At 40.9% G+C, this 21410-nt stretch overlaps 1 protein-coding gene across 1 annotated transcript in view; it reads right to left on the bottom strand.

Annotated features, from left to right (window-relative positions):
• MAPK11 (mitogen-activated protein kinase 11) overlaps window positions 1–21410 on the bottom strand; it is a 55906-nt gene that overhangs the window by 3873 nt on the left and 30623 nt on the right. Inside the window, exons 5-11 of the mRNA XM_063134084.1 lie at window positions 16399–16428; window positions 16216–16263; window positions 10152–10266; window positions 9948–10019; window positions 8828–8907; window positions 3191–3269; window positions 160–333 (exon numbers count right to left, since the gene is read on the bottom strand). Of these exons, the coding sequence (XP_062990154.1) occupies window positions 160–333; window positions 3191–3269; window positions 8828–8907; window positions 9948–10019; window positions 10152–10266; window positions 16216–16263; window positions 16399–16428 (598 nt within the window). The remainder of the gene's footprint in view (window positions 1–159; window positions 334–3190; window positions 3270–8827; window positions 8908–9947; window positions 10020–10151; window positions 10267–16215; window positions 16264–16398; window positions 16429–21410) is intronic.

Here is a 21410-nt window from a genome sequence, read left to right as displayed (position 1 = left end):
TTTTTCTTTATGCAAGATTATCACTTATTGACCATTTTGGCATAGGCAGGAACTCCCAACTATGGAGCTATTTAATAAAAGTTGAGTTTTAAGCATTTTTATTTCCTCCTCCTCTCTCTGTGCTTTATATTTCAATCGCAGAATAAATCAACTCTTTACCTTTCCATTCATCTATAACCCGTTCTTTATTCTCTATTGATTCATCGTATAGCTCTGCCTCAGGTTCATCATCAGGATCATGGTACTGTACAAAGTAAGAATGCGCAAGTGCTTCTGAGGCAGTTATTCTTTTATCACTGTCCAGGATAAGCATTTTCTCCAGAAGATCCACAGCTATGATTTGAAAAATAAAACTCAAAATAAAGTTGCTGATCCATTTTACCTTAACCAACAAGAAAGCCTGGAGATACTTTGGACTTAAGAGTAACATTTGACATGCCTTCCCCAACTTAATTTCAATTTAGGAATTTGTTTCCTATTCGGGATGCAAAAATATATAAAGATTAATTTATAGGAGGAAAACATAGCGTAATCAACACGTTTGCTAAGTATGATTTCGTACAATACATTCTGTATTCAGAAATCATTCCGAAATACAAAATTCATGCAGTCAGTTATGAAAGGCACCCAATTGTAGAAATTATGACTTTCCTCTTCAAATTGCAGATGAGCTGTGATGAATGGGGAAAATAAGAACTTTCATGGATTTTGAAGAAAATAATGATTTATATACATAGGCATCTTACATAAGTGATGCCATACATATTTTGTACTTTGAAACAAGTTTTGCACACAAAAACCGATTGTACAAAGCATCCTTCAATTACAAGCATGAGCACAGCTTATTAATTGCTAGTTAATGATTAACATGATCACAGCTAAAATGTGAACGTTGTCTGAGTACTAACTCGGCTTATTGAAAGTGAAAAATTCACTTGCAGCAGGCAAAACAAGGCTACATTTCAGTAAAAAGTGTTGAACCTGTTTCAGCCCAAGGGCTGGATCATATTTTGTGAAAGTTCTAGGGGCGTGGGAGTGTATTGCAGTGTTGTGTGGGGACAAAATGCCAACATACTGTAACTGAATGCTTTTAGTGCCAGGAATGGGGGCCTTAGCTAGACCTAAGGTTTATCCTGGGATTGTCCTGGGGTCATCCCTGCCTGCTCCCGGGATCCCCCGTGTGTTATTTACATGAACCGGGATGATCCCGGGATAAACCTTAGGTCTAGCTAAGGCCTAAGTCTTAAGAGAGACAACCTTTTAGAATGGGGGTGGGGAAATTGTGCAAAAGCTGGGGAACCCTCAAACCATTGGCAGTTGGGGGAAATAGGGTGGAGCCAGGGAAGGGGTGCAGCCATTTGGGGAACTATGAAAGGGCCAAGGCAGACCAGATTTGGCCTTCAGGCCTGAGGTTCAACATCCCTGATTTAAGTCCTGCATGGGTCATCTTCACCCTTTTGCAGTTCTGTGTGAGAGCTGTACAGGGAAGAGAGTGCAGGACAAAGAGGTGGGTATCCTTGTGCAAGCTTTCCCCGCCCCCCAGCAAATAACAAAATTTGGGGGTGGAATATGTAATGGCCCCTACTGTAGCAGTGGTCCATATAAATACCAGTCTTCACTTCACAGGGCTGTCATGCCAATATTTGCCAAACAAAAGGCGGGGGGAAGAGAAAGGAACTTTCCCCACTCCATTCCATTATTCAACAAATAAGGAAAATCAGGGTGATAATGTAAACTGCCCAGAGAGCTCTGGCTATGGGGCAGTATAGAAAAGAAATTACTAATACTAATATTAATATTAGTATTAATATCATTCTCATAACCACCAAAAGGATAGATTCAGAAAAGCAGGAGTCGGACGGTAGTCTCTTATAAGCCAGTTCCTGAAAGAGCATGGGGAGGTGATTCCTGAATGCTCCACTGAGCAAGTGTAGAAGGGAGGTGATGCTGAGTTTACAGGTGAGGTAGCACTATTCTCATTAGAGCACTCATGGATGTCTGATCATTATTTTAAACCTTAGCATTTTTACAGTTTTTGTATCCCTTCTCCTTTATTATCATGTACTTTTATTACGTCTGTGTACTTATATGTTGTAATGGTGGTCTGTTGACTGTAAATAAAGATTGATTGATTGAGGTGAGGTAGCACTGAAAGTAGAAATCCTTTTAGAATTCCTTATTGCCCAGTTCAGTACTTTTATTTATTTATTTATTTATTTATTACATTTTTATACCGCCCAATAGCCGAAGCTCTCTGGGCGGTTCACAAAAATGTTGCTAGACCTAATCTAGCAAGGGAGGAGGCAAACGCTGTCAATGGCTACTAGCCCTGATGGCTGTGTGCTACCTCCAGTATCCGAGGCAGTAAGCCTGTGTGCACCAGTTGCTGGGGAACATGGGTGGGAGGGTGCTGCTTGTTCATCCCTGGCCGACGGCTGGTTGGCCACTGTATGAACAGAGTGCTGGACTAGATGGACGCTTGGTCTGATCCAGCAGGGCTCTTCTTATGTTCTTATGAGGGCTGGTTGTGCGTTTTCCCACTTCCAGGATCAGCACTCACAGGGAACACGCGAGGGAGGTTTCCCGCATTTTCAGGAGTGCTGTTGTGGGAGGACGTGTGCCCCATGACAGTGCTTCTGCATGTGGATTGGGAGAAGTGGGTTGGGATAGGTAGATTGCGCAGCTACGGGGGGATGGGTTTTTTAATGACCCAGAGATGCGCATGAACGCAAATGCACAGCTACACATGGGGAGAATCGGGAGTCCATCAAATGTGTGATGCTGCCCATATATATGTTTGTGTTAAAAAAATAAAGACACTCGGCAATGAACCTTGCCAACACTCATGCACATGCCCCTCACAAGTCATTGGCTGTTCACTGATCCCAGAACTCATGCTGAACAGCAACAACCTCGCAAAGGGGAGGGGCACACTGACTTTGGGATTGCAGCTAAAAGAGGGGGGGGGAGTGACAAAAACAGTGAAATCCCAGAATAACTGGGAGCTGAGATCACAGCGGGATCAGTTGTGCGTCATGTGGGACGTCTTCGATATTATTCTGGTGTAGACATGGTCTTAGTCTTCGACTGGAGATATTTTAACGTTTACATCACTGTACTTTTTCCATCTGAGTTGACTCTTCCTCTGTAAACCAGCCATAGTAAGTACTGAAACCTCATAAATTCTCACCTAATGGGTTAGCTCCGCGAAATACAGCTTTCAGATCCTGTTGCGGCATCTGTGGTAGAGATTCTATGTACTTCCTGGCCTGCAATAAAAGGCAAATAAGCATGCACTTAGGCTTGTGGTCACAACTAAATGATCACCCTTGGAAAGGTAACATACATAACTGTTATGGTACCCAGACCTGAAAATAACGGCATTTAATTACAATCAGCCAGGTTTACAGATATTATTCTGGAGGAAGAAAGGTTACAGAATTACAAACAGATGATGGAGATATGTCACTTTGCAGCTTGTTCTCTTTGACCAGCTCACCTTTGCTAAATGTAGATTTGAATTAGGCACTATAAAGTGTCTGATGTAACCTCCCTTATTAAATACGTGACAGCGGAATCTCCACAGTCCTGTAGAGATGAAATACAATGGCTATGATCTCCCAAGAGATGCTGTTATCTTCTCTTCCCAGTGACATCCATATGAATCATGTGTAGTCCTCATGACTTAACGGGAAGTATGTTTTGACATCCTTATAAATGTCAAAACATACTATTATAGCAATAAAAAGGTAAAAGAGTTCCATTCTCTCTCATGTGCAAATTAAGACCCAAATTGTAATTTTGACTAATTATATCAATTATTTCCTATGTCATGTTTTCCAACCCACATTCCTACTTTTCATATCAAAAAGCCATTCATGGATGTTAGCAACTCAAATATGCTTTAACTCAGAAATGGCAAATTGCATCCCTTCCCCGCCCTTGTTTGGCACTCATTTGCTCAAAATTGCAGCCTTCAGAGGCTGCTTTTCATTCAAAAAACAAACACAAGAAACTGCCAAGCCTATTACATGCATTTGCATATTCAGTTTGCCTCTCGGTGGGACTTCTGATTAAGATTTGACAGGCTATAGCTTGTTTTACTGCCAGTCTTTCCTCCAAGTTGCAGTAAGCTCCTCAGGTAACCATTGTTTAGAACCTAGAGCATTAAATAATTCTGATTCTGGGAACATCACCAAACTTCTTAGAAAAGCTCTCCACCTGAATTAGTAATGTACATCAGTTTCTATACAACACGTAGCAAATGCAGAATCCATGCATGCATTCATCCATGATAACAAGCCATGGTCAACTACCCTGCATGGGGTAAGGTCCTTTTAACACACTCCAGACAGATGTGGAAGTCTGTTGCCTTCTCCCTGCTGATGATAGCGGATATAAACAAAAGCAAGTTTCTAAGGGGGAATCCCAAGGTATTATCCGCCAAAGGAACAATATATGTCAGCAGAACAGTTTCCCCCTCCCCTTGCAGACCACTGTAACCTCCCCAAATCTGCTCTAGTGTGTTTGACCCACTGGAGCAGATGGGGGTGGGGAGAGAGAGTGGAGGGGTGCAAGGGGGAAGGGAAATTTCTACGGCATGAGCATTAATCTACTTCTGCAACACTTCCAAAAACTAAGGGAATAAAGCAACTACTCTAGGTGGGTATCATGGCATCCAAAGAGCACCGTTCTCCATGCATTTGAGAGAACTGGAGGTGTCATCCTTGGGCATGTCTACACCTTAAAGGTGTAGAAGGAGGGGGGATTGTGGACTTACCTGCTTCCGCAATCCTCCCTCAGCATCTTGACAGCTGCACACCATCCCGGAAGGAAAGAGGGATGTCACAGCTGCCATTTTTTTTAACAGTGACAGGAGGAGTGCAATTGTGCTCCTCTGTAAAAGTGGGTTTAAAAATAATAATAACCCGAACCCGCTCCCTGCCCCCTATCCCTGATGGGCATGGACTGCCGCTGTGCAGCTCCATGCCCATTTTAAGAGCCCCACTACTCGTGAGGAGAAAGGGACAATCTCTGAGAGCAGCAGCCACATGGTCCGTGCTCCTCAGGATGGTCCTGGCACCACGGGAAAAACAGGTTTACTGTGGTTCCCGATATCCAGGGGAAAGTCCCTGGTCATCCCAGGTTGCCCCCAGGATCCCCTGTTTGTCATTTGGATGCACAGGGATGATCCAAGGACAAGTCTGGGATATAGGCATGGTGTAGACATGTCCCTTCTGTTTCTCAAGATTTCATAGCAAGTCTGCATTCCAACTTCCGAGGGGATAACAAATCTGGCCACCCTACAGCTGAGCTCCTAAAGAAATACTCATTTCCTCAATATTAACAGTAAATAGAAAACAAGAACCTTGCAAGGAGGAACTTGTATGCTGCAGGCAGGATGTGGTTGGGATTGGGAGAAGGGAGTCCATTTCAATTACTGATGATATTGGAATTGTTACAATCTCCTTTCCTGCTTCCATATCCATATTTTGAGCCTGTGAGTGTCTTCTGTATGATTGGAAAGGTAGATAACTACAACCCAGGAGAAAGAGCACTTTTTCCACCGTCAAATGACTGTTGGCTTATATTCATCCATTTGGATTGCAGACTTATTGTTCATACATCACTGGAACCAAATGGTAACAACTGAATCTTTTAAATTCTGTGAATCTAGGGAGCACTTAGCATAATTTACAAGAGTCTTTCTATGGAAAAGATTTCAAGGTCAACAAGGCTAAAAAGAAATCACCGGGATAGTATGAGATGGAACTAAGCTTTCCTTGGAATTATTTTAGTCATTGTTGCCTCTTTCTAAGCCTTTTAGTAAAGTAAATGCATTTGTTAATTTTGTATTGCCCTCTGCATTCAGTGAAGTCAGGCCCTGTTCAAACATTATTCTTAACCATCTTCGTTGTTGGTTTTTATATCCATAAAGACATTTTAATTTTAGTTGGCATTTGGATAATTTTATGGAGCTGTGTTTTAGTGAATATTTATAAGGCACTGTTGTTTTTAATGTTATTTTAACGCTTATGTTTTGTGTTACTTTACTGTTAGTTTAATAATTTGAATTTTTTGTCATTGTACTTGTTACTGTATTTTTCTACTGCAATTGTAAGCTGCTTTGTGAGGGTAGATAGAAATTTTTGTAACATTATCAACAAAAAGAGGTTGTCTGCATCATCCAGCCAAGTGAGGAGTATTCTACCACACATAAGGTGTAGATGTATGGTAGAATAAGTGGTAGAACGGTTGTCTGGGATTATATTCACTGAAAGAAGCACTTCCTGTTCCCCATGTATCTGCATCAAAGCAGAATATGATCTATCAAAGATATGAAGTGCAATATTCAAATTGGTTATGGTCCTGTGCTACAGAACATCACTGTACAAAGACAGGACCATGTAGATGCTTTCTCCACACACCCCACAAACAATAGTTTTCTCTAGTTCGTCATTTTATAGCTGTATCTAAAAACAAAAAGGATATTTCTCTCACAAATTAATGTAGTATAATTGAATTAAGCAATGTACGTAAAAAAGCACTAATTCATCTCTCCAGTATTATTTGCTTGGGCATTTCCCTAAATACCTGCAATTTTTAATTCCTCTCTATATCAGGTTTTTATATGTTTCTAACAAAGCTTCTATCATTGCAGCCTATTTAACAGCCATACTTTTTATTACATGTAATCATTATTTGTTCAAAAATGGGAAGATAATTAATCCCTCATTTACCCTTTTAATTACAGTACTATTAATCTTTCAGTTACCCTTTTAATCTACACAGTACGTTTAATGGTATTTAAGTGTATAATTTGCAAAACAGGCTTTTATTTTAAGCATTTCACTAAATACGATGACATATTTGACTTTAACTGCTTTCATGCCCTCTCTCATAATTATGGTGAATATCTTAAAGATCCACATTTCCAATTTCTCTGTGTAAAATGGGCCAAAATGCATATCTACAATTGCTGTGGGTACAACTGCAAACACATAAATCACAGCAAGTGATAAAACACTACTTACTGCGAGGGGGCGGGGACTTGTGGCCCTCCAGATGTTTAGGCTTACAACTTTCAGCAGCCTTGCCAGCATAGTCAATAGTGAAGGATCATGGGAGTTGTAGGTCAAAACATCTGGATGGCCACTTCTTTGCCACTTTTTGTGGTACTTTTGTTCTGGTCTGATATAATAGATTCAGACTTCGCCTTACTTAGAGCAGTCTCATTCAGTTCAATGGGACTTAAGTCTCATTGATTTCAATGGGTCTACTCCAACTATGACTAAGTCTGGATCTAATGCAGTGTCTTCTACAATTCCAATGTAAAGTGGTGCAATGTATCATTAATTATCTGCAGTCCACCTTGTACAATTATATATTTTTTGGTCAAAGGCCTAGTTTGGTAGGTCTTTTCTCATTTAGAGACCCACCATCAAAAACAGACAGCCTAGCAATGATGAAAAAAAGGGACTAGGCTCTGCAGCAAACCCAGATGTCAATTCTGTCCCTACATCTCCTAACACAACACTACTGCATAAACTAATAACATCAGACATACAATTAAAGGTTCAATACCAACATATACCCCCACATGATATATGATGCCTTTACTAGCAAGCAATGCCATCCTGTATCTACATCAAATCTCTATGAAAGGTGGTAAAGTGTCACAAATATTATATCAATTATAATATATTATTATATAGATCAATTATAATACTATAACATTTCAGTCTCCCAGGCCACTCTATTACTAACCTCAAAGTCACCATACAAGATTTTAAAGGGAGGTTATGGCATGATGAATTAGTATTAATGAGCAAATTCAATTTTATTCAAATTGGACTTCATAAAGATGATACATTTTTTTCCTGCTACAGGTGTTAAAATTAATATAGCATAGCTAGAAAGATAGTATTACCTCATGGCTCTTTGCTGTTTTCATTACTAACCTGAGTAACCTCGCTGGAATATGTAAAAATGTGTATGAAATATCTGCATCATTAAACACATGTGTACTTATGCCTTTGATCACTGACCAAGCAGGGAGATGCCTTGATGGATGTTTAAAGATGCTCATATATGTTTGTTGTGGGAATCATGTCTTCCTGCATCATGTGTGGCACATTGACCTGAAGGTGATTCTCTATTTACTTTTCATTCATGGATTGCTTAGATATGTTAATTACAAATCAAATCCCTCTGCTGGGTTTCCTAGCATGTCTAGACGATGTGATACCCCAGGAATTGCCCTGGGATCATGCCTGTGCGTACACATGATGCACAGGGGATACCATGGGCAGGGAGGGATGATCCCTCCATTTCCCCGGGATATTGCCCTACACTTTTTTCACGGGTTTTCCCGCAGTCCAGGGATGATCCCGAGACTATAGGAAGTGTGCCGTGGGTGGGGTGGGAATATAAACGTACCTTTTCGGTAGAGTGCTCGTGCACTCATCTTCAATAAAAAACTAAAAAACAAAAAAACAAAATGGCGGCCGCAACGTCCTCCGTCCTCTCAGGACGTTGCACGCTGTGTGTGGATTGAGGGGGAGGCTCTCGTGATTAGCATATTGTGAGATCCTCCTCCCTCCACTGGTAGGTCTAGACATGCCCCTAGGCTTCACAAACCCACAATGGGATTTCATTAAAAACACCTAACACCTTTTAACATTCTAAAATTTAACACTCATATTCAACTACCACCCATGACTTAACAAAGCTTTTGCTCCTCTGCAATTCAGGAAACCAATATGAACCAGCTAATAGATTTTAATGAAGAATTAATGACTACTCTGGCAAAACACATCCCACTTACGTGCTCTGACGAGATTTTCTTGAGAAGTTCAGAACTGGGAGTACCAACCACTTCCATTATTCGTTTTAGCTGGTCAATATCTGCAAGGATTTAAGGAAACTACTCAAGAGGAAGATGCCAAATGAGTCATTTGATTAAATAAGCTGCCAAACCCTCTACATCCCGTTTCCTCTTCTCTGCTATCTCTTGAAGAAACGGTAGAGAGAATGTGGACATGCACATATGGATATGAATGTCAGCGTGAGAGAACTATTTGTATGAGCCAAGGCAGGAAGTCTTTCCTGTGCTGTAAAACTTCTTTGCAGACACATTCTTTAGCCAAACTTGGGAAAACTGGTACATTGGGCTACATGGAAGTAACTACAGTGGTGAAATTAAAGAGCCTTTAAGATTTCAGCTAAGATGACAGTTTGAGTAGAAATCTCAAATTCTTATTTAGTATGAGAGAGCAAGTCAGCCTCAGTTTACGTACCATACAGAATTTGTAGTTTTAGTAACGGAAACAGTTCAAATATATTAATAAGCAGGCTCATTCCTTAGATAAATAATTATATAGCCTTTTGTTCTGCTGAAGTAAGAATTGACAATGGACACACAATGACATTTACTGCAGTATTTTTGGATAATGTGGAATAAAAAGCAGGAAATAACACTATGAAATTGGTATATAGATGTGTAATGTGCCCCAACAGTTATCAGTGCACTCCAATACCACTATAAAGCAGTAGTGTAGAACTAGGCTAGGTTATTTCCACACAGCTCTGGTGCTGCCAAAGCAGAGAAGGAACCTACGTTTACCAGGCGGGTTATGAATTTCTCAGCAGCTCTGTTCCATCTATTTCAAGCTGTGTTTGTATTTGGGTCATTATTTAAATGAAGCCTACTAAAACAAAGATTGTAGGCAGCCTACTGTGGCTTAAGAACACAACGTTGTTACTCTTGATGGCTGTTATCATGCCCAGCTGTGAAAAAACAGTCATTTTTAACGATGAGCAACATGCTTGCTGTACCAATTTTGTTAAATGACTAACATGGCCTTAAAAGCATTTCAGGGATGAGGGCAGAGCAAGCCTTGCCATATATTTGCTCTTGTGTCATTTCATGGTAAGAGGAAGGATACAGTCGTTTCCGGGGAAAAGGGCCTTTCCTTTCAGGAGCTCCGCCATGATGCATCCGACTGACCAAATATCAACTGCCAAAACACAAAAAAACAAGCCAGGGGTTTGAGGGGACTCCGTATGACAAAAATCTTCCCATCCAAGCCCTTAAAGTACTTTTAAAAAACAGTACAACACAAAGAATAAGGAATTGTGTTCAGTCTTACCTGTTTGATTATAATGCATCCAATTTAACATGATTTCTGGGGCTCTGTACCACCGAGTTGCTACATAACCTGTCATTTCGTCATCAGTTTGCCGGGCTAAGCCAAAGTCTAAGATCTACAGAATAATGAATGAAAAGTTTCCCATTATTTTTATTATATAAATGTTCACAATTTACTTTATTCTGGCTAGCATGAATAATCTAAGCTAGGAATTGACAACAGAAACGTTTGGTCCAAATCTGGGCCAGATTAGATCACCATCTAAGCCACCAAAGAATTCCTGCCTTCTCTCTACCACCTGAGCAGATTCTGCTGTAATGCCCCGGTCTATTCAGTGGCTTGAGGCATCTGACAGAAAATCATGGGGTGCAGAGAAAAACCTACAGTGCTAGCTAAAAAGTCATATAACCACTGTAATTTCTTAGGGCCAAAACAGACATTACTTTAAATCTGAATCTCTAACAGCTATGCCTTTTTTAAAGTGTTACTCCAGAGTAGGTGCAGGGGCTCTGATGTGGATCTTTAAAGCTCCTCTGTCCTCCACACTAGGATCCCAATCTTGATAGAGGGCCAACTCTTTTTCGCTACTAGATCAAGATCAAACGTAATATCTGTTTTTGGATTTCCTGGAATCCAGAAGTGATATGGAGCTGCTGCGTTATTTCGGCTTCCAATACAACTCTTCTGATTACCCAACCCCTTCAGTTCTTGGAAGAGGCCTAATGCCAGCTTATAACCAACTATGAGGCCTAGAAAACTGAGTATTAGAGACTGACGTCTTTACAGTGGTGACCTGATGTTAAATATTTGATCCTAAATATCTGGCTGCAACATCAATTCGTATTTCTGACAAAATCATGTTGTTCTACTTATAGGTATCATCACAGCCAGTTTGCATGTCTCAATAAGCCAGGATTCCGAGGAAACCCAGGCTTATTGAGATTAATCAGTGTGCTCATACACATTGCCCTATTGCTCCCACTTGGCTTCTCCTGACAGTGGAAGCAGCTAAACAAGCCACGGAGTCTCCATAAGCCAACAAAAAGTCATGGCTTGCTTGGGGAGAGAGAAAAGCTGGAATCCTCATCACAATAAACAAACCACAGATGGAGGATTCATGGTCAGCTAGGGACATAGGAAGCTGCCTTATCCCGGCCTGGTTTGCACATAATGACAACCCAGAATATGGGTTGAGTATGGGTTGAACATGAGTTGTCACTGAACCATGGGTTGTTGTTATTTACAATCATGGGTTCTCTTCCTGGGTTGTTCATGGTTAACAAGCCATAGTTAAACCACAGTGCAGGTTTTGCACATAATGATAACCCACAATTCAACGGCAACTCAAACTCAACCCAGGCCAATGATTCAGATCATTGGTCCAACACTGACTGACAGCAGCACACCAGGATTTCAGGCAGGAGTTTTTCCAGCCCTACGTGGAGATGCTGGGGATCAAACCTGGGACTTTCTACGTGCAACGGATGTGTTCTACCACTGAGCTATGGCCCTTTCCTTGTTGAGCCACTCCCACTAGCAGGTGGAGCCAAGTGGGACAATCAAGCAGCATGCATCAGCACACTTATCTGATCACATTAAGCCAGTATTCTCCAGAACCCTGGCTTATTGTGACATGGGAACTGGGCCAATGTGTTGCAAGATCAAGCCCTACCCCAATATTTTATTAAAGTTCATAGTTCTCTAAACTAGTGCTGGGATGAAAATAAAAACATTTTCTATGGCATTCAAACTCTAAAAATAGAGATTGGGGCAAACTTTAATAATCTACAAAATTAATTACCATTTTGATAAGAAACTTCAACCACTCAGGAAGTGTAGCCTAACTGAATGGCTTCAGGAACATTTAAGTGTTTTGAACACTTAATTAAAACCATTTAATTCCAAAGCACATGCTTCTCAGCCATAGCATTTAATGGGGCTAAGTCCAGGTGTATACATTACCCGAGGCAGTGCTCTTCTTCATAGGGTGGAGGAGGAGGCACAACCCTCCCATTCATCACAGATATGATCTACATGAAATGGGTGCTCTATTTTGGGGTGGGGTGGGAGAAGATGAATCCTGTAAATTGCATGTCAGGTCACCTGCATGGTATATGGGAGGAGTGTGCTCCACCACATGGGCAGAAGCACTATATGTGATGGAGGGTCTGCAGGCCCCACAGCCATATAGAGATAGAGACTCTACTCCACAAAGTCAAATAAGGCATAGAGCAAAGCATCTAATTAGGTAAAACTATGGCCTTAGCTAGACCTAAGGTTTATCCCGGAATTATCTCAGGGTCATCCCTGTTCATGTAAATGACACCGGGAGCAGGCAGGGACAACCCCGGGACGATCCCAGGATAAACCTTAGGTCTAGCTAAGGCCTATATTTGACATGAAAGTTAAGCTTGACATGATACATAGCACTAGATCAGTATTTTTTCAGTTTCCCCCCCTCCCTAATAATTTATTTTTGAAATAAGTGAATAACCAGCAAATGAAATCAAACTCAGGTCAAAGGATGAAATGTTTAGACTCAAGAATAGACATCTTGAACTATACGTATCTCAGAGATTGTTTCCTCCCTTATATCTCACAGCAATCCCTAAGATGGATAAGATATGATGTTAATACCCACCAGCCACATGCCAATATTTCAAATAATCAGGGCACAGGGAACAGCATTTTTGGTAACTCCTTCACAGTTACAAAGCTCCTTTTCCTCTGAAGGTTAATTAAATCCAGAATTTCATTGTTTGTATTTATTTTGATAAATAAATCAACCCGTCCTTCACTGAATTTGTCTGTTTAATAGGAAAAGGATTGCTTTAGTGTTTCAGTCATTATGATTCAGTAATTGTGATCTATAGGATGTTTCCTGAATGCATATTCCATTCTGGATCAGATCTGCACAGAATCCCCTTGTCTCAGAGATGCAGGGTCATTGCATCCAGTCCTGGCAGCTTTGCACGCTATTTTCCATGCTGGCTTGGGAATATACACTTAGTGATGAGCACACACTGCTGTTACTGGATTTGATGATCTCTGGATTGGGACCTCTATGTATGATTTTATATTTGCCTCTAATCTTAAAAGTGATCATTACTCCTTTGGAATAGAGTAGAAGAAAAATATAAATAATATCAATTAATAGAAGACCTTCTCTCATGTTATAGGATAAAAAGTAGTTAGAAACATTAGTAATCAAGACTTCCTCAGGTTGGACTTGGTATGTTAACAGGAAAGCTCAGAAATATGAACATCCCTAGTAAAATCAGTAGAAATCCAATCATCTATCAAGCAAGGCCCTTGGGGCTTCTCCACATGGGGTTTTTATCTTGTGCTTGAGATCAGTTACTAACAGAAGTTTGCAGGTCCTTTACATGACATCGTCAACCCCCCGAGCCTCTCGTGTTTTCAGACCATTTCCGCAGCTTATTTTGAAACAGAAATAATGAGCTACCAAAACCCCCCGCTTTCAATCAGTCTGAATTTGTCCATGAAAAAAGGAAGTGGTGCTATATAATAACAACAGTGCCATCTAGTAGCTGTATAATGAAAATATAGAACTCTCAGATGGATAGGGAAAAGGGTGTAGGGAAGTGTAGCTCATGTAAAAGGCATATCTAAACCCCGCAGGCTTAGAATCAGGAAGCAGAAGCTCTGGTAAAACCGCGGGACAAAAAAAACCCGTGTGGAGAAGCCCAAAGTCAATTCTACTCTGTTGTTTGGTGAGTGCATTACCATAACATTTTGGTTATTATGTATCTTTTCAAAATACTTGCCTTGAACTTTTAGCAGTGTTATCTGCCATATTAGTCCAGTCATAAAATAGTCTGACATCAAACCAATTGCAAAGCAAAACAAACCCATCTTAGTTAATCCATACAAACAATGTAATGAATTTATGAAAATATAGAAAATTATAATTAGCAGAACATTTCAAAAACTGGAGATCTCAAAGATAGCCACCGCTTTAATGTGATCTAGTAATGAATTTTGTCAAATACATACCAAACTATCATGTGAATCAACAAAATACATCTGTTGCTTTCCATCTTCAACAATTTTAGGTTTCCAGTCACAGCAGATATGTGATTTGGTTAAAAACTTCTGAAGACATACAGCAACGCTCATCAAATTTATACTAAAATGTGTTAGACCACTTCCAGTAAATCAACAGTGTACCAATGTACAATTGTAATTAAAACACAAACAATATTGATATAAAATATAGCAATGCATCTAGGGATATTTAATACGTATTATGTCTCATCAGTCAGATCACTGTGAGAAAAGGCTGGTGAATGAGTACAGCTCATCGCAATATCCACATGCTACTGTGCACTGCATTCCAACTTTTCTCATCCTGGTGCTCTCCAGATGTTTAGGAATACAACATTCCTGACCATTAGTCATGTTGGCTGGGGCTGATTGGAGCTGAAGCCCAAAGCATCTGGAGGGCTCAACGTTGGGGAAAGCAGCTGTAGTTCATATTTTCTATAGCTGCATTGGGTAAACTTGCAAATGTTCTGATGCTTATATTTTAATGCTTTTAGAAGCTCTAGAGGGGCTGGTACCATGACTTGTTAATGATATACTTGTTAAAGTATATAATCGGTTTTCTTTTCTTTTTAAATATATTAATATGTTTTCTGAAATTACCCATCCATAATCCTCCACACTTCAAGAATCCACTTGCTTCATCCAGCACTGTATTTAATAGAACACACATAGATTGTGGTACCTGGCAATTGCTGTAGTTGGAGGAAGTATGTGAACTTCTACAAATGCTGTACTTCCAGATTAGGGACATACAGTTTTTGTTAAATCTGTTCCATCTTTCATTCCTTTGTCTGCTTAATGATGGGATTGAATTTTTAAAATTAGAATTTCATTCTACTTCTGCTACTTCTACTTCTACTAGAGCTAATTTCGTTCCACTTGCATGAATAACTAATGTGAATTAGGTGTAATGAGCATCACCTAATACACTTTTGCATAAGTGCGCATAAGCGCAAGTCCCCCTCAAAGTGGAAAAACTGGTCTGCAGAATCGGGATGACTTGGAAAAAGCTGGTCCACAGCAGAATCTGCAGATTGTTTTCATAGAAATCCAAACTCATTTGAATCTATTGCAGATTCCCCCGACATCTCTATTTCAGAGACTCTCTCACCAAAGTGTCTATAGTACAGCATGTCCAGACTTTCATCAGATGAACCACTGGATTGGCAAACAATTGCCTTTTCACCAGCGTTGAAGATTTGTGTTTTGGTTGCCTTGTGGTAGAAAATTTCTACTTGTTCAAAGTGACGTGTGCGTTACTTCTTAGAGTCGGCTGAGGCACACTTTCCCCCACACCAAACAAATAAGAGGTACTATTACAGCCACCAACTGCATATGTAAATGATGGGTAGGGAGTAGTTTCAGATCCACTTTCTTCCTTCAAACATTTAGGGCCCAATCCTGTGCATGTTTAGGTCCTACAACTCCAGCCATGCTAGCTGGGGAATACTGGAAGTTGTAGGACTCTTTCTGTGTACACATGAATAGAATTGCACCTGTAATGTTCCATACCTTTGGCTGCTGCTTTGGAGTTTGGATTTCCCTCTGAGGTATACTGAAACTGTGAATATTTGTGAAACAGCATAAAAAGTTTGGTTTCTTTTGCAATTAGTTTGATGTTACACCTCATTTTCAATAGGCTGTTTGGACTGTATCTACTCTTTCATCCAAGGCCTGAAAGTGGAAACATGTTTTCCATGAGCAGTTACTCTAGGGAACAATAGGACTACTGCCTTGAAAAAAGGAACAAACTTTCACAGCAGCTCATTTAATAACCAGAGAACTTTAAAACATATAAATGTACAAAGATCAAGCGTTTGCCAATTGTTGTTTATCTGAAAGAGTAATGAATGTTCATGAAGATCCTTGCAAAGATTTTACTTTCTTGCCCAGTATCACCACAGGAATGACTAAAAACACTCCTCTGTTTTGAATTTACTTTGAAATGCACTTGGTCCATATTTCATAGAAATAATCAAAATAGCATGAATCCTACCCTTAATTCACAGTCTTCATTTACAGCTAGGTTACTGGGCTTCAGGTCCTGCATTAGAATGAATAATTAAGAGTGTTAAAACAGAGCCAAAATAAGTAAGGCAAAACTAGTCTTGTAACTGTTTCAGTCCAGCAAGACTAACTGATGATGTGCACAGTGCATCATATCACCGATGCAACTTACCCGGTGAATGATTCCAGCTGAATGAATATACTGCAAAACAAAATGAAAACTGAAGTCAAATGCAAGTGGTAAAAGACAGCTCTTCACTCTGACTGGCTTCCCCCCTTACAGAACAAACATTTAAGTTGGTTTGTGTTTCCACCTGTGTGTGTGTGTGTGTGTGTGTGTGTTGCTTAATATAATAAAATCTCTAAGCAGTTAGAAATTATATATATACACACACACACTGCTCCCAATGTACAACAGCTTAGGATCAGTGAAACTAATGTATCTTGTGTTCTCAGACAATTCATTGGGCCCAATAGAGACACAACTTCATTTATACTTCATTTCAGTCATGACCTTCCAGGGACAAATCTCAGAACTAGTTTGCAATGTCCAACTACACACTGGGACATATGAAGTATAATAAACAGATATTCTTGAGCATGTACAGGGTTCTTCTCCCTCGCCACTAAATAACCACAACCAGACCTCATCCATCTGAGATTCAAGGGAAGGACTTGAAAAAGGGTTTTCAAGTCAAACAGTATGACTTCCACAAATACTTAACTCATCGTAAAATGTTAATGCTGGACCAGCAGAGCCCAACATTCGAAGCCGTTCCAAACTGTCTCATTAAACCAGACACAAAGCCCACAGGAAGATGCATTACTGGCTTCATTTTACAGGTAAGGAAACTGAAACAAAGGCCATTAAATATTTGATCCTGCAATTCTTGTTATAAGTAGAACCTCAATTAAATCAACAGAACCACTAGCTCACTGGGTGGTGATTTATGCTTTCAGTCAAGAGTAAAATCCAGCTACAGAAGGCCATATTTTCAATTTCTTTCAAAAGTCACTGAGCCATGCCTCAATCATTAAAGTATTTCATTCCAGTCACCAATCATTCTATCTGCAGTTAAGTCTTTTTAAAAGTGTCATGCTGAAAATTACAATTCAGATCTATATTTCCAATAAAGGAAAGGGATCCCCTCAGGGAGAAAGCAGCAGCCACCAGCAATGAGATGAAGTATTTTTGGCCCCCCACCCAAGCTATATGTTGCTGTTGGTGGTGGCCAGGTACTGAGTTAGTAATGCAATGAATGTTTTTTGAGCCAGGAGCATGGGTCTTGTCGAGGGGATGTGTGTATTCTAGAAGCATGCCCAACTTGTGTACCCCAGGAGTCCATACATGAGTCCATACAGGCAGAATGATACAGGAACAACATGCATTCTTTCATTGACAGAGTAAAATGTGAATGGACCCTCACAGTGGAAACAGTGGACATTTCCAACATGGCAGACACTTTAAAACAGGGGTGGTGAACCTCTTTCAGCCTGAACTCCATTTTGGAGAAGCTCTTGGAGGCTGCATTCCAATTGAAGGCAACAGGGGAGGGGACAAAAATGCCAGCACGTTTTATCTTACATTCTTGCTTCCAGTGACTTGGGCCTAATCTACTCCAAGCAGGATATTGCACTATGAAAGAGGTATATAAAAGGCAGGAGCCACACTACTGCTTTAGAGTGGTATTGAAGTGCACTGACAACTGTTGGGGCCCATGACCAGTGTGGTGGGGCCAGTGTGGTGTAGTGGCAAAAGTGTTGGATTGGGAGTTGGGAGATCCAGGTTCTAGTCCCCACTCAGCCATGGAAACCCACTGGGTGACTTTGGGCCAGTCACAGACTCTCAGCCCAACCTATCTCACAGGGTTGTTGTTGTGAGGATAAAATGGAGAGGAGGAGGATTATGTACACCTCCTTGGGTTCCTTGGAGGAAAACAGGCGAGATATAAATGCAAAAACAAATAAATAAAATAAAATGACACATACCATATACCGCTTTTATATCACTTTCATAATGCTATATCTGCTTGGTGTAGATTAGGCTTTGGTCTTAAGAGAAGCATTTCAATGTTCAGAACTGGAAAAACTGCACAAAAACTGCACTGGTGGGATAAAGAGGGTGGGGCCTGGGGAAGGAGGTGTGGCCTTCTAGGGAAACCCTAGATGGTCGGATTTGGCCCCAGGGCATGAAGTTCTGCACCCCTGCTTTAAAATGTCTTGCTCAACAGTTCTAACCTGTGGAAATTAGGGCTCATCTACACCTACTGGCTATCCGGGATGGGGGCAGGGAGGATCCTGGGCATTCTTGCTTCTGGGATTGTCACCCAGCGTGCACATGTCAGTGCGCGCATGGCAGTGTAACATCCCAGAAGTCAGGAGGGATACTCTGATGCCGTTTTGTTGTTTTTAAGGCAGGAGCCAGTCGCACAACTGCACGGGTGCAATCCTGCACAAAATGTAAGTAAAAACAAAACAACCCCCAAAAAACTCAGCGTCGAAAAATGCCAACAGCTAACCAGGGGATGGCGAAACTGCTACTCCCACCCCCCATGGGCATGGAGCCCCCCACCAGCTCCATGCCCGTTTGCAAAGCCCCACTACTCACGGGGAGGAGGGAGACCCAGAAGCCTGTGCCACACAGCCCGTGGTCCTTGGAGTTGTCCTGGGTACCGCAGGAAAAATTGGGATAACTGCTGTCCATTTTATCCCAGGGAAAGTGAGAGGTTGTCCACGGGTGACCCCGGGATCAGCTGTGTATCATTTGGACGCACAGGGACAACCCTGAGCTGACCCCAGGATAAATGGATAGAGTAGACATGCCCTTAGTCATCTGTAAATTTTGGCTACATGGTAGGGAGGGCATTACCAAACCCCCAAATCCCTAGTTTTCTGAATGGCAGTGGCTGACAGTATATATAGACTGGGTTCACACAACATGCTAACCCATGATGGTTTATTTTCCAGAACAACCTATATTGGGTTTGTGGGATGTTTTCCCTCCCCGCCCTCATGGTGGGTTATTTCTCCCAAATAAGCTACCCTGAGAATTCACAGTCTTTACCTATAGTGGTTTAGTGTGTTGTCTGCCGCGCAGCATGGGTTACAGAGATTGCCTACAAAGGTGTTCGACAAGAATGGCCAAAAATGTCACTGCCATCTGCTCTTCTATTCCCACCTCAAAGAAGCTGGGATACCTTCCCACCTGTGTGGGAGGACTACAGGATGAGGAGGGGCAAGGGTGTATGAAATAAACTACTCTGTGTAGCTTGTTTGCTTGATTGTCTGATGGGAGCACAGTATGATGTTTGCATAAACAGTAGGTTGTTTGCATAGCTTGTCACCCATCATTGGTTAGTGTGATGTGTGAATCCTGCTATAATAATGCTCAGTTTACTATACAGCCAGAGCTCACAGCTTTCCACAAGTTTGGAGAAGCTTCAGGGGAAAATAATCATTCATTTTCGCTATCATAACTGTATACGGCTGACTTCTCCCTTCACTGATCTGGAAGGACAGAAGCAAGGGTCAGAACACTAGCTTTTGTCCCTATGACACCAGTGCTCAGGCCTTCTTTACAATTATTTTCCCCTATCTTACAACAGCAAACAGTCCATTAAAACAAATGCGGCAGTTATTGAGACACGTACAAACCCCACTTATACATTCGTTTTGATTACACACCACTGATGTGTGTGCACTAAACAGAGCTGCAACATAAGGGCAGCTGCGTTAGTCTCTTGCAGGAAAAACGATTAAGAGACTTGTGGTACCTTAAAGACAAACACATTTATTATGGCATAAGCTTTTGTGTTGTACAGTCCACTTGTGGTAGCAGGGATTATGAACAATGAGTTTGGAGGGAAAAGAAACGCAGAAGGTGCAGACAGTGATGATTATGTTACTAACAGTGCCCATTCACAAAAATAGTTGTTGGTGATAATACAGACATTCTGGTGTGTTGATTAGCTTACCAATGCCAGGATGTCTGAGTTATCACCGACAACTATTCTTGTGAATGGTCACTGTTAAGAAGATAATCACTGCTATCTGTACTTCATGCATTTCATTTCTCTCTAACCTTGCTGTTTACAGCTACTTACTACCCCAGTCATGTGTGTATAGATAATATATCTGTAACTCAGGATAACACCTCATGCCTCTGAGGAAGAGGTCTGTATCGTACAAAAGCTTATGCCATAATAAATTTGTTAGACTTTAAGGTGCCACAAGACTCTTTGTTGTTTAGATCAATGACAACATTGTGATGAACTAAAAAGATTAACTAGAGATTAAAATGTTGCTGTTATTTTTAATAGAAGTAATATTTTTAATATAGGATGATGACAGGCAACGTCATAATAATGGCATTCTCTCCTGTGTGTGAGTGAAGCAGGGAATACCCCTTCCAAGATGCCCACTGTAGGATACATATACATTCTGTTCAACACAAAGGTCAATGTTGTTTTTGTTTATAAATTGCCTTATATAATCAGCCTTTCCCAGCCTTTGAAGTTTTGCATAACAACTCCTTGCATTCTTGACTAGTGCCCAAGCTGGCTGGCTGATGAAAACTGAAGTCCAAAATATTAAAGCGCATCAGGCTGGAGAAGATAGATACATACTATGCTCAAGGTTGATTGAGACAAAGAATAGATACTGATCTGGTTTACATGACTGAAATTTGCATGTATTTACCCATCCCACTACCCTGCACTGCCCTGAAATTTGTACATCTTTACCAATTCCCCTCACTCCCTTCTCTGCCTTGAAATGTGCATAATGCTTTATGTGTGTAAATAAATTTAGCAATTCCTATCAGTGCTCTGTAACCCATCTGTATATCTGACAGCTAGTAGCATGTGAAGCAGCCTTTAGAGAGAAAAAAACAGTGTTCAGCTGGAAGTGGAGTATGAAATTGTCAAGGACATTGACAAGGGGGCGGATATTGGTATGTGGCCTGAACAGAAGACAAGTGCTCTTGTGCAAGTTTGTCAACATGTTACCAAGTTCATAAGGAGTTGGAAAATTAATTCTATCTGGGATTTCCAGCAGACCGATTGCAGAAGGTGTGCTGACCTAGGGACCAAAGAGACAAGGTGTTCTGCTGCAAAGGTGTGTGGGATACATGCTGGCAGTTGGTGGGAGGACCGGATGGGGAAACAAGCCATGGAAAGCCGCAGA

Source organism: Elgaria multicarinata, chromosome 9, assembly GCF_023053635.1.
Source record: "Elgaria multicarinata webbii isolate HBS135686 ecotype San Diego chromosome 9, rElgMul1.1.pri, whole genome shotgun sequence".
Classification (NCBI taxonomy): domain Eukaryota; kingdom Metazoa; phylum Chordata; class Lepidosauria; order Squamata; family Anguidae; genus Elgaria; species Elgaria multicarinata.
The sequence above is the reverse complement of the archived record's forward strand: the minus strand, read 5'-3'. Positions and strand labels throughout refer to the sequence as shown.